Source organism: Phoxinus phoxinus, assembly GCF_949152265.1.
Source record: "Phoxinus phoxinus genome assembly, chromosome: 15".
Lineage (NCBI taxonomy): Eukaryota > Metazoa > Chordata > Actinopteri > Cypriniformes > Leuciscidae > Phoxinus > Phoxinus phoxinus.
Genome location: NC_136890.1, coordinates 24,529,317 through 24,543,447, shown reverse-complemented (window position 1 = coordinate 24,543,447; position 14,131 = coordinate 24,529,317). Strand labels below are relative to the sequence as shown.

At 36.3% G+C, this 14,131-nt stretch overlaps 1 protein-coding gene across 1 annotated transcript; it reads right to left on the bottom strand.

Annotated features, from left to right (window-relative positions):
• Positions 1–9,350: 9,350 nt before the first annotated feature.
• lpxn (leupaxin) lies at positions 9,351–14,074 on the bottom strand. Its single transcript, XM_079636504.1, has 9 exons — positions 13,889–14,074; positions 12,646–12,770; positions 12,466–12,521; positions 12,232–12,331; positions 11,772–12,041; positions 11,470–11,643; positions 10,833–10,914; positions 10,572–10,720; positions 9,351–10,382 (listed from the first exon to the last, which is right to left on the bottom strand). Exons 1-9 carry the CDS (start codon positions 13,983–13,985, stop codon positions 10,116–10,118), a joined length of 1,320 nt encoding a protein of 439 aa, XP_079492630.1. The 5' UTR covers positions 13,986–14,074; the 3' UTR covers positions 9,351–10,115.
• Between the last annotated feature and the right edge of the window lie 57 nt (positions 14,075–14,131).

Below are 14,131 nucleotides of genomic sequence, written 5' to 3'. Positions count from 1 at the left end.
CCTCTTAAATCAATCTCAGAGAATTGCAGATTTCCCGGTGTTGAGTTACATCATATCTCAGATGCTGTACGTGATATAGCAGCGTTTCCCTCAATTTGATTTCAATGAGATGAGTGCCTTATGCTCAGACATAATAAACAACAGTCATCCTCTTCGTTTTTCTTTCCTTTTTTTCCACTCCACTGTCAAACACAGATTTCATCCACATGGAGACATGTTATGAAACCCTTTTATTTGTTTCTGTTTGCAGAACTCCCTCCTCAAGACAAGTCACAGCCGATCAGAGCATCATCATGTGTCGGGTTTAAATGATGCATGGATGGATGAGAAGCATGCAGGTACTGCAGTCTGACTTTCATATTCTGGATGAGATTACAGATAAAACGTCATGTATCATTGTTAAGTTATTAAAACTTTTTCAATAAAAAAGGAAGAGAGTCGAATATTTTTCCTAAACCCTGTACAATTCAAGAATTTATTCATACTCAGATATTTATATTACCCATAAAGCCACAAGATAAGCATATGTTATTTAATTTTAAAAATAGTTGTTGTTTTTTTAACTAAAAATGCTCATGAGGCTCTTTGGTCAAACTGGTTTATTTCCATAATTTGATGGATTTCCAAGTTAAACAGGATATTCAATTAGAAAAATGTGTAGTGCGGCACTTGATTATATCCATGAGGAATTGATTGGCTTGTGAAAAGTGGGATATATATACCAGATTGGAGCCAGATTTAAGGGGTGGATTGATTTGTAATATTATATGAAAGGAAAGTTGTTTAGGAAGCAGAGCAAGTTATTCTATTTTTTTATTTTTTTATTACAAAGTACTCTTTTTTTTTTAATAGCATGCAGGACTGCTTGTGCGCTATATAATATTATAATATGCCAGAAATGTGTACTACAAAGTCAATTTTATGAAACAAAAAAAGGTTGATCTTACAGTGACTTGTTTCAGCTAATGTTAAATTTGTACTTATAAAGTAAAAAGGTCGATTTTTGTGACATTTCAGCTAATGTTACAAATAAATAAATGACTTAAAACATAAAACCTAGATGATATATATATATATATATATATATATATAGAGAGAGAGAGAGAGAGAGAGAGAGAGAGAGAGAGAGCTATATTTCTTTTTTATCTGATACCCAGTCATCTTCTTCAGTGTGTTCGCTTCTCATTTAGTCGCCATATAGTGCTTGGAGACACAACTTCTGTTTTGAAGATGCAGGACTCAGACAGTAAATGAGCCGCGGTGTAGGTAATTGGGGAAATAATCCCCCTTGAGCTGCAACAGCATTTTTACAAAAAAAAATATTAAGTGGAAACAATTTCATAGCCTGACCACCACATAAGGAAAGACGGAGATGAAAAATTGCAATAATCCCTTCTTTCCTGTTTATCCTGGCTCAGTTTGATGGTATGTGATACACTGATAAAACAAGGAACCGATGTTTGATGCAGAGGGAAAGGGTTTAATGTCAGACGGACCCTTAGATGTTGTAAATTAAAGTAGGAAAAACTGTGTTCTTGCATGTATGAAATGTGGTGTTAACATAAAGCAGCACAGTAATTAGTATGGGGACCGAGAGCTAAAAAGTAGAGTGCTTTAATCAATGTAACGCTAAAAAAAACTAACGTTCATTTGTCTTGTGAAACTTGTGAAAAGATCCATGCATACTCGTGTAGTATATAAATGATGAATAACAGTAGGCCTAACTCTATGAGAAATCACAGAGGATCCTGTTCTTTTCCAGTTCTGTTAGATTTTTGTATGATTACCAAACAGCTATGAAAGCTAAAGAGCAGACCTGCCCTTCAAACGGTGCTTAGAGTCTGCTGAGGCTTTGTTCATGGGATTGTGCACATGGTTAATTAGATTAGATTAGCACAGATTCCTCTGCTATTCACATTAATAAGCTTGTCTGTGTGGGTGTTTATAAATGTGTGTGTGTGTGTGAGAGAGAGGGACTCTCAGTGTTTTGGGGCCAGACAGACCCCCGGGCCCAAGTCTCTCCCGACAGAGCCTGTGATTTATCATCTGTAAGCCCCTTGCTTCAAATCTACACACACACATAGACTGATCAACCAAGTTCTCATGTGGTTAACCACTCCTCAAAAAGACAAATCTCTCAATTCTTAACTCTCTTATAGTGTGGAAGGCGCTGTCACTCCAAGAAATGCAGTTTATGCAAAAATATGACACCCCTTTAAAGGACGCTCTTAAGAAAAATGGTTCTAAACAGTACCACATTAGGGTTCTTCGGCTTGTAACAATAGCAGAACCCTGTTTGGTGCTGAATAGAACCATTTTTATGAGGTTCCATAAAGAACCATGCTTTAAAGCTACAATATGTATTTTTTTTCGCCACTAGGGTTCGCTAACCTCTTACAATAACAAAGGCGTATGTTGGTGACGCAGTGTTAAGCTGAATGATGGGACTTACTGTCATGCTGAGGGAATAATGTTTATGAATGAGTGAAAACATTCATGTTTTTAACATTACTGTGGTATGAAGCAGGTCGCGATTGCTAATAAGAGACAGATATCAGCGCCACACGTGAGTCCCGCGGATATAATGGAATAAGGAGAACTACCTTTCATTCGAACTACCAGCAAGTGCTGAATTAGTACTCACACAGGTCAGTTTATATGACGAATTAAACTTGTGAGGTAACGCGGCGCGTTTCACTTGGTTTAACGTTACACTATCATACTAAACTGCATTTAAGTGTTGAAAGTTATAATGTTATTCTATCTGTTAGTTTGTTTGCTCTATGAAACTAGCTGTAAGCTAGATCAACATAAAAATAACATACTGATCATATTCAAACATTTTATCATGTTGAGCTATATAACATTGATTTGTTTTATATACATTTGCTCACCTGTCTAATAAAGTATACATGCGAGTTGCGTCTCTGTCAAGTCGTGACTCGTGAAGCTCTGTCAAGTCCAAGTTAGTCACGGACGTGGAGCTCTCAGCATCTCGTAAACGCGATGCCGAGGCTGCAAAGCTTCACGAGACCGTGTTAAATTACCTCATGTTTCAAAGCACACAACATTACAATTGCAATGAACGTAAACAACTTATAGAGCTTACTTGTACCACCTGACTGCTGCTGATTCATTTCGTTGTTGATTGTGTTTGCATACAAACACATAATTCTGAGTCTGAGGATGTGAACAGCTCAGAATTGAACTTCATGTAAATTATGTTTACAACATTCAAACCGAATGCAATAATTGGACTAACATTTTTTGGTCCTGAGACTTCCACAGAAGATATATGTACGTTTTAATATTTAGACCACTTCTATTATTGATTGCTATCAGGATGTGAAGAGAGTTTTAACCAGTATAACAAATAGTGTTTATTTAAAAAAAAGCCTTCACTGCCTATTTGAGTGCATGGTGTTATTGTGTTTTTACCGTAAAGGGACACCTCTAATTTGTTTAATAAACCAAATAAGAAAAGCTTGAAACCTATATATTTTATATATTTTTTATTTTAGGTAAAATATACCTATATATTTTGCTATATTATTTATAAAAAAAAAAAATAATAATAATACATGACTGTAGGCCTACATTGTGACTGTAGGAAGTAAATTTAGATTTGAACAATGTACTTTTACACAACAAACTCTAAATCGGTTTTGCCCTCCAAGAGGAGTGCATTAAATTTAGTGTGTGAGACTGTGCTGTAAAGATGACGAATGTCAGCATTTGTTTTCCCATCAGCGACGAGGCAAGTTTCACCCAGGAGAGCTCTCTGTCACAGCCTTCACACTTCCACAGCTCTCAGGGGGTCAACAGTGTGTGGAAATGACCGCCCTCAACAACCTCTGCACCACAGTAAATCAGGCCTTGATGATGACGCTGCTGCTGCACTTTTCAGCTTCGGGGGAGGAGGAGGAGTATCAGATGAGAGGAGAGATGAGAGAGGAGGATTTAGTGTGTGGGAGGATTGTGGTCTGAGGTTGATTTGAAGCTCTCCCAGGTTGCCTCGGATCTCCGTCATCCCCATAGTTGCTTTTCTGTTTATGAGGCAGAGTTTTGTTTTTCTTTTCGAGTTCTGTTGGTGACTTACCGCACGCGTGCGACTCTAGTAAGTCTTTGACACATTTCACAGAGCCCACAATCAGAAAAGGGATATATTTCTTTGATGTTCAAGGGGTGGTTGATTATTATCAATATGATTATTATTATTTCATTTTTCTAACTTTAGTGTGTAATGTTGCTGTTTTAGCATAAACAACATCTGCAAAGTTACAACGCTCAAAAGTTCAAAGCAAAGGGAGATATTTTCTTTTAAATAAATTTATTTTTAAGGACTACAACAAACGGCTGGTAGGGACTACACGACATTCCTCCCGGGTTAGTGACATCACAAACCCTAACATTTACATTAACGTGATTTATAGATTATCATGACAGAATATGCTAATCAATGACTAGAAAATAACTACACATAAGCTACATAAATGCATCAACCATTCAGAAATGTCCTGTTGCATTACATGTTATCACTTCTTCTTGACTCTCTCCATCATTGTCTGACTCCGGTTTGAACATAAAAGGCTGAAAGTTTTTGAAATTTTCTGTGTGAGGTAAAAGGACACAAGCTGTTGAAGCTCCGCCCTCTGTGCCGGGAGCAGCAGCTCGTTTGCATTTAAAGGAACAGACACAAAAACGGTGCGTTTTTGCTCACCCTCAAAAATTTAAAATTTTAACATGCTATATAAAAATATCTGTGGGGTATTTTGAACTAAAACTTCACATACACACTCTGGGGACATCAACGACTTATTTTATATCCTGTGAAAAGGTCATTATAACACCCCTTTAAGCCTCAAATCTAAAATTATACACCTTTTAGAATTATCTTAAAAGTTTAGTCTGTAAACATTTTCTCTTGAGCATCCCGGCAACACTGACTCCAATGGTGTCAGTTTAGGGCAGGCCTATCTGATTGTCTGAACAATGGAGAACCTGTTTGAAAACAGTCATTATTCCACCTGGTGTCGCTAGTGAGCAGAAATTACAGAAGCAAAAGAAGAGTTCAAATTCAAAGAGTTTGTTGCTTTCCATTTAAACCTGCTTCCCTGCTTGCTATGAGTGAGGGAATTAGAGGCAGAACTCAAAGCTGAAGGAAAGAGAGCGTGAAAACCACAGATCAAATGATAAAGACGAAAAAAGTAGTCGCCTGGCACGGGGAGCCTCTGCTAAGCAGGAAGTCATCGGTACAGAGGAGCTAGTCATTAATTTGATGTGATACCTGCGCTAGGCTGGCTGTGGGCCAAACCAAATACAGGTAATGGTGAGGGGAATGCAGCCCTTTTCCTCTGGCTTTGAATGAGCTTTTCTAATTAATATATGGGCCCTGTGTCACCAGGAAGCAATTAGGGGGTGTTGAAGCTGTCACTTCTTGTCTTCATTGAAAAACCTCTCAGTCAGAGGCAGTTACTTCAATACACAGATCAATACACAGTGTTGCTTTTTAACCTTTTATCTAACATCATTATTACAAATTCAGTGCAAAGTATGTTTCATTTGGAGGTAGTAATCAGATATTTGTACAGATGTACAGATAAAAAATACAAATATTTAAATATACATATTCAAAATAAATAAATAAATAGTTTTGTTTTCATGACAAACTTTTGAAAATAATTCAAGAAACATGATTTTTTTTATCCATTCAGTCACTGTCTATATGTTAATTATAACAACCTAATTATTATTAATGTTCAGTTTTTCTAATGAATGCAAGTGTAGTTTAAGATTTTAAAATGTTTGGCAACAAAAGAAAAAAAATTGTATTACATCACTGCCTAAGAAATTTCTAAAATAAAAAAATGTGGCCTCTCTAATATTTGCACTGGCAGCCATCTGGATTGGATAAAAATGTTAAGATGTTTGGTGGTGATTGAAGACATGGCAAATAAATCAATAAAACACCGCTTTGCTGACACTCCTGCATTTCACATTTGCTCCATAAATAGATTAAGTTACATTTGACTTCATTGGTTTTATTAAGTATTTCATACAGTTAATCATTTTGGCATCTAGCAGTCCACATTCATCTCACCAGTCCTTTATAGGGAGCCTGAGCCCCCTGAATGTGGTTTTGTTCGTGGGGTTACACTCAATGGCTTGTCTGGCAGTGACATACTGGACACTTATTGGCTTCATTGTTTATTATGGGAGTGCGGTCTCAGAGTTGCCAGGTTGGTCAGTATTTACGGTGCTCTGTGACCCATGCCGTGGCTTTGTGGATCGGTGGGGTGATAGAGAGGCCAAGGTCTGGTTCAGGTGAGGCTAGGGTTTCAGTGCGACTCCCCTCCATTTACCCTCCCTATGGATCCACGGGCCAATTCACCCACCGGCCTCTTTCAGCCCTACAGCTGTAAATGTCACCTGACTCCTGCCACACCAGCACTTATTGACAGGCCTTTTATTCCTGCCGCTTTAACGAGTTTCAGCACTCCCGTTTCGTTCCCTATGGTTTTACAAGTATACTAAACACCATTGCCCCCAATAATTCGCTCATTTCGGTGCAAGTTGGATGGTTGTTGCTTTTTGACAACAGTTCAATACAAGATGTTAATTCCCATTTACTTTGTTTGCCAAATACAAATAGTTTTAAACAAAGCAATTTCATTCCTGAATGAATGAGATTTTAAATTAATTGGTTGAGTAAATTAAGCAATGACTCACTTACCTATAAACACAATCACTTGTTTCATTTCTGAATGAATCAGCATTTTTTTATGAATTTGTTGAATAAATGATCCAATGACTCACTCACAAAGAAAACCGAGAGCTGCTCAGCGACCTGATAGTGATGTGTAACTCGCGACCGAATTATTCTATTGATCTGATTCTGTTTAATGAACCGGATTAACAAACTGCATTGAATGATTCTTTGGCGAATTCAACTGAACTGATTATAGCATGCAGTTAATTCACAGATTCAATATGAACTCAATATGTGCTGACTCTTAAAGATGTCATACTGATATTCTATTTAAGCTCTATCTGTAAAAATGTACATCTGCGTACCAACAATTTTTAAAAGACTAACATCTTAGCAACCACATGAAAATGCCCACTTTAAACCCGAAAAAGTTGGGAAAACTCAAAAAATTTAAGATAACAAATAAGTTACATTCCTTTTTTTAAAGATTTTTATTAGACTCGTACATTTTAATTGCTGAACTTGAAATATTCAAGTAAGCTCATTTATACTTTTAACTTAAAATTATCATGCAATCTCAACTTAAATACTTTAGTAATGGTAACTTGGCTGGCTTTAACTATTTTAGTAAATAACTTGCTAACACAATGCTTTGATAACATTAGCATAGCAATTGCTGAATAAGTACGACAATATAAAACATTTAGCATTTAATTGTTTTCAAACTAAGCTCATGCTCCACTTGTCATAGTTCATTTTACACAAAAAAAAACATCATATAACACTTAATTTTAGCATCTACTCTCCATTTACTCTCCATTTATATTCAAAATATAAATCCCAGTCCAGTTTCAGTTGAATTTAAGTTTGTCTAAATAAAAAAATTAAGTTAATGAAACAATTCAGATTTCTTAAAGAGTGTCCGTTTTGTGAACTCATAAGAAAAATAAAGTTATAAACACTCATAAAAAGTTAATTTGATTGAACTAATTTGTTTAATTAAAATGTTGAGCGTCAGGGTTTAGTATTCCAGACAGAAACCCTTTTCAGGAAGCTCTATATTAGCAGTCATTTCATAAAGAAAGAAGGAGCGAAAGAGAATATGAAAGAAAAATCAGCTTCTGTTGTTTTGTAACAGCAACATATTATTTGAATTCAGTGTTCCTAAACCAGAAAAGAGAGTGCTAATGGAGTGATGACAACTTGATTTATAAACTCAACGCATAGACATCTTCCCTGCCACTGCGCTCTGTTCCTCTTCCCTTCATTCTCTCTCTCTTTCTCTCCCATTCGATTTATGAGAAAGATAGAGATGTTTCAAACCCTCAGCACCCAAAATTTGATAGAAAACTAAATATAAAAAATGTAGGAAGAAATAAGACCCAAATATGCATTTAGTTTAGTGACATTTTTCATTAAATGCTATGCAAAAAGTTTGAATTTAATTGTTTTTATTTTAATATTGAGTAAAAAATACACTGTTAACTTAATACAAAATCAATACGGGTTTTGGGGATTTTCATATATGAGAGGAGAAGTGCTTTCTACAGTTGGTCAGCAGTTAATATCGCAATAGTGTCTGAGTTCATGCCATATATGGTAAGTCACTGTTACTGTAGGTCAAGTCACCACATTCAAATCTAAAGTTCACCATCACATGCTGCACGAGTGTTTGTCCACTCACCATGGGAGGTTCTTGCAGTTCATGACTGTTCGTGACTGTTCTGGTGTGATAAACATCTTGATCTTTGACCCATCCTCCTAGAAAGCAGCTGTCATCTCTTACCATCAAAGAGCATTCTTCGAAGATGAGAAGGCTGTTTCTTAAGTTACTGCCCATCTGAACCTTGAGTAACAGTGCAGTGAACTGACAAATCAAGAGATGTTGAGCAATAATATCTATAAGGATGTTCCCTCATGTGATCTTGCCATGCACACAACAAAATAAACAGGCTTCTGTACAATCCATGTGTATTAAAGCAAGAAAATGATGGTCGGTGTTATTCTAACCCTTTTTAATGTTTACAGAAAATGTCCCCATGGTGTCACTGTAACGCATGGGCTATGAAAACATGTATGTTATTAAGCAAAGTCTTTTTAGTCATTGAAACATTAATGAAATAATAGCCTTTATAATCTCCTCAACTGGCCTGCAGTGATGTATATTAGTTTTGTTCTGCTAAGATAATCACAAGAGCAAAATCAAATTCATGTCATATTATAGAAGAGACAAGGAATCTTTGTCTTTACATTTTAATTTTATGAACTATCTGTAACAATAATTTTTGTTTTGTTCAACATGTATTAGAACAGCTTGATCGATGTGACATGATAATGATAAAATTAAATAATATAATGAACATATTGCTGTTTACTTCATTAGAAATTATTTCCATCGTCTACTTTAGACTTCTACTAAGTATAAGTAACTTTGTCAACTACCAGTCATTAGAGTATGTGATTCCTTTGGTTGAGCAGGTTTGTTGAAAAAGAAGAAAAAATAGCCAGTCTCATAAAAACACACTGGTCAAGCTTAGGTTAGTATAACCTAAATAATTCTGACCAAACATTTTAAATTTCACATTCACATTCTACACTGTAAAAAATAATATGATCAATAAGTTACGACAATATGTTTTTTACATTAACTTTAATAGGCCTACAGTTATACAAGATTCAAGAAATTTCTTAAGTCAGTTTAATGTAATTTAATTACATTATACTTAAGGCATGCTTAATAATTTAAAGGGCAAATTGTGAAGAAAAGTAGAAGTAAATGTGTATACAAAAACTTGTAACCTTTATTTCAAATCTATAGTGAGTAGAATGTCTCGAAACAAAGTGTAAACAAAAGCATTTGTAAGACTTTTGAGTGCAATTTACATTTTCTGACTTGACTTGCTTTCTGAAGGACTTAAAAAGTTTATTTTAAAACAAAATACAAACAAAGGGAGCTGGGGCCTAATAGGGGGCCCGCTGCAAGATGTCTTAAAAGTCATTAAAATAACCATTATTAATAAATTATAATATTATAATAATTAAATCCTAAAAAACTAGATTAAAATGTCAACTGAAATCGTATTTTTTCCCTCACTAATTATTGTTTTTATTGATGAAATTACAGGTCTTTAAATATTTAGAATAAAAATAAAAAAAAAGAATCCTGGTTCATTATTAATTAAATATCAATACTCCCTGTTTGTGTTTATATAAAAGAAAAGTAGCTTTTTTATACAGCAGAATACCACTAATTCACTCACCGCACAGACAAGAATACAGAATAAATACACAACTTAGACTATGTGGAAACTTTTAAATCTTGTGTTGGACAATGGGGGGCCTTAGAGTCAAAATGGTTTAACCACTGTTTAAAAACCTTAATTTTCCTTGAGGAAAGTCACCTCTTTCACACAAAGAGTTTTGTGTGGCACACTGAACAATATGGCTTCCCTGCTTGCTCCTTAAACACTCCCTGACTCAGCTGCCGGAGGCAGAACGCACACACAAAGTGATCGGGGTGGAACTTGCGGTCCAGAGCAGAGATGCAGCGACCTGAGATGGGCTCTCCGCAGGTCCCACACAGAGTGCCCTGTCTCGAGTGATAGTGCAGGGAACAGAGGGGCCGGCCGTTCAACTCAAGAAAGCAACCGTCTGTAAAAGGCTTCAGACAGTCCTGGAGAGAGATGCAGAAAGAGGGTATTAAAGATAAGTATAATGAAGAAGAATGATTGAGCAGGTGAAGAATTCACCTATGAAGCTCACCACAATAGCACAGACTGACTGACTCCATATTCCTTAATAATAAGGAGTAAGTCACACGACTGTATTGCATTCCAGTCTTCAACGCCACTAATTCACTCACCGCACAGACAAAGCAGTCGGGGTGCCAGGTTCCATTGGCTGCGGACAGATAGTTATCCTTCACTGGCTCTCCACAGCCGGAGCATTTGGGTGCAAAGAGGCGGTAGAAATCCCTAGAGCAATATGGTTTACCATCTCTCTCCATAAACCCTGCAGACAAAGACAAATAAAGATCATTTTTCAAATGATGACCAGATCTGCTGACTTGTCTAAATTGTCTGCTAAATTGTCAGTTTAATTGGTGAATTTCCAGTTGTCTCACCATCAGGTCCAAATAGATCCCCACAGTGGGAGCAGAAAAAATGTTCTGGGTGCCATGTTTGATCCATCGCTGTTAGAATGTTCTGTGCAAAACACACTCATTTACCACCTGCTTCATTGGCTGGAATAAGTTCATTTGTTTGTGAAGTGAAAGAGTTGAGAATGTCATTCCAAATATTTGTATATATACGAATTTTAAATAAATAAAATTATTATTAAATAAATATAAATATAATTTATAGATATACAAACATTTAAAATGAAATATTTAAAATATAATCCAAATAAATGTGTATATATATAATAATTATGATTATTACATTTTATATTTTAAATATTACATTTTATATGTGTATATTTTTTGGTAAATTACATTTTTACATATTTAATAAGTGTATTTTATTTCATATTTACAATTTAATAATTAATTCTAATTAGTTATACATATATATATATATATATATATATATATATATATAGTTGTATTATATGCAATATATATAATCTAGAACCAAAAATAAAGAGAATACTCCTATGTTTTATAGAATGCAATGGAAATGTAACAAATGTTAATGTAAACTGCCTGAGAAAACTATCTCTGAGCATTCAGAGGTATATACACAGATATGGCAGGTCACCTGTATAATAGGACCCTTGCAGTAAGCGCAGCGAGGGGAGAAGAGGTTCTGGTAGTCTTTATCACAGTATGGCTTGCCGTCTCTCTCAAAGAAACCACTGCTGCCGAGTTCTTCCCTGCATGTCGTACACACAAAGTGTTCTGGGTGCCACACCTGCCCCAAAGCTGTGATCATCTGCACGGGTAGAAGCACACACAGTCAAATTGTGAGATATGATGACAAATTGGTTCATTCAGAAAACTCACCAGATTTGCAGAAAACAAGACATTATTATAACAAATCTGTTGTCTGTATCTTGCTACCTTCCCAGCTATACACTTGCCACACGAAGCACAATGGCCTTTGGCAGCTGTGCGGACCCCCATTTTCTCCATGTCCGAGCTGAGAGAGCCCAGCAAGTCGTCTATAGCATCCACACTCTTGGATACATTCCCTGACAGGGGAGGATGCTGTGGTTTCTTATCCTCTTCCTGACTTCCACTATCACTTTCTTTAGTTTCCTCCGTTTTTTTGTCCTTTACTAGCTTGCGAGCCACAGGAGGAGGGCTTGGTGTAGGAATTGGTTCTGAAACCTATAAAATAAAGTATATGTGGTCCATTTCAAAGCACGATGTGTTTAATTGATTTCAGAAGGCATGAATTAGGAGCGTTAATATGCGTATACTGCCCTCTTCTGGTACTACTCATTATGTGCAATGGCGGTAAAATGGAAGTATTGATGCATGAAAAGCTCAACTGATGTCAACCTCATGTTTCCCTCACCTCCAGACCGAGTCCTAGCAGCTCATTCATGATGGAGTCTAGCTCTCGTGTAGCTGTGCCGGGACTCATCAATCCTGCCTCCACAGGGACTGGAAGCATGCTAGAAAAACATTATTGTTCTTAGTGAACAGCTGAACCTCAAAGGACACCACGCATGCCAAAATATGATCTCACAAATAAGATACATACAACAGATAGATTTGTACTCCATGTTTTGCAAAAAGATGGATGTACCTGTAGGCATTATCAAATGTCTTTCCTGGACCAGCAACAAGACATGAGGATTCAGTCTGTGACGATAGGAAAAAAGCATGTTTTTTGAATGTTTTCGAAACTGTAATGTTTTTCAAAATTCTTGTTTTGATTTCAAACTTGAAAATGAAAATGAATTGGCCTTTCATGAAATGTAATTACTTGTTCAAGCTGAGTTGTGTTGTTGCTTTTAGCGGAAGCTTCCAGTGAGAGAGTTTTGCGTGGAATGGATGCAGGAACATTTGAAGTCTGGGTGGAGTTCTGAGCCAACTGCTCTAGAAGCATGTCTGAAATATCAAAATCACATGAAATCAGTGACACTGATCAGTGACAACTTTCACACATACTGACAGTGAGGAAAAAAAACTACTGCACTGAAGCAATCATGGTTATGTAGGTGTAGAACTAAAGGTGAAGCCACTGTTTGTAGCAATTCGTGTCATTTCCTGAGGAAGTGAAAAGGCACATCACTGTCATCGCAACGGATGCAGAGCACACAACATACAAAAACACTTGAATTTCAAACTTTTGCAACACTTTTTTGCTGACATAGAAAAAGTCACTTATTATAGAAATGGGCGGTCTGACTAACTTCGGTAAGAATACCAAGAAAAATGCAAGCAAGAGCATAATTTTATTCCTAATAGTGACAGGAATTCACAACACTCATTATTTCTCACAGGGAGGAAAAACTAAATTATAAATCCTCAGTATACCAAAATGCTGCCAGTAAAGAATGACAACATTTCTCACTCTCTCCTAGAATGGCCTGGTTTAAATAGATATAAATATACACAACTATTCCAAAAAAAGGTGGAAACATTCACCGATGCTCAAGGAGGCAACACAATGCTTTAAGAGCTGGTGGACGTAAACTTTTTGAATGGATGATCTGGGAAACACGTAAATATCTTATGTACATGGAGCTTCTGAAGGGCATGGAATAAAATAAAAAATTCACATCAACATCCTGTTCAAAAGTTTACATCCCCGGCTTTTAATGCATCGTGTCTCCTTCTTGAGCATTAGTGAATGTTTTCACCTTTTGTAATAATTGATTATGAGTCCCTCGATCGTCCTCAGCGTGAAAAAATGGATCTTAAAATTATACAGGCACTGTTCGAAAGGGTTCAATTAAGCAGATTCAGACGATGCTGGAAAACCAAAGAATACAGGACCTGGATTTTTCTGAAGAACGATGCAGTGGGCAATTTAACTGCTCAAGACAAAATAGGGATACAGTTGATCACCAACAACACACAGTATTAAGATTCTAAGGTATATCAACTTTTGAAATGTGTATTTGTGTAAAAAATTATTCAAGGGGTATGTAAACAGCAGATCTGTACATCTATAGAGACTAAGACTTAAGTGTTAGAAGGACACAGAAGGTCGAATAACTCACCGAGTTCATCCATGGTGGTCTGGGGCGTGAGATGATAGGTAAGCAGCACACGTTGCGTGTTCCTAGTGAGCATGTGTGGTAGTGTGATCTGATACATGCAGCTGTGGGCTGAGCTCAATCTCACATGTGAAACTGATGTTGCTTCCTTTTTGTGTCTCGTTGTTTCAGTCCTTTTCTTCTGTATTTCACCCCTTTTGCATTATGTTATCATTTGCCAAAAGGGAACTCTGAATGTTTTGAGTG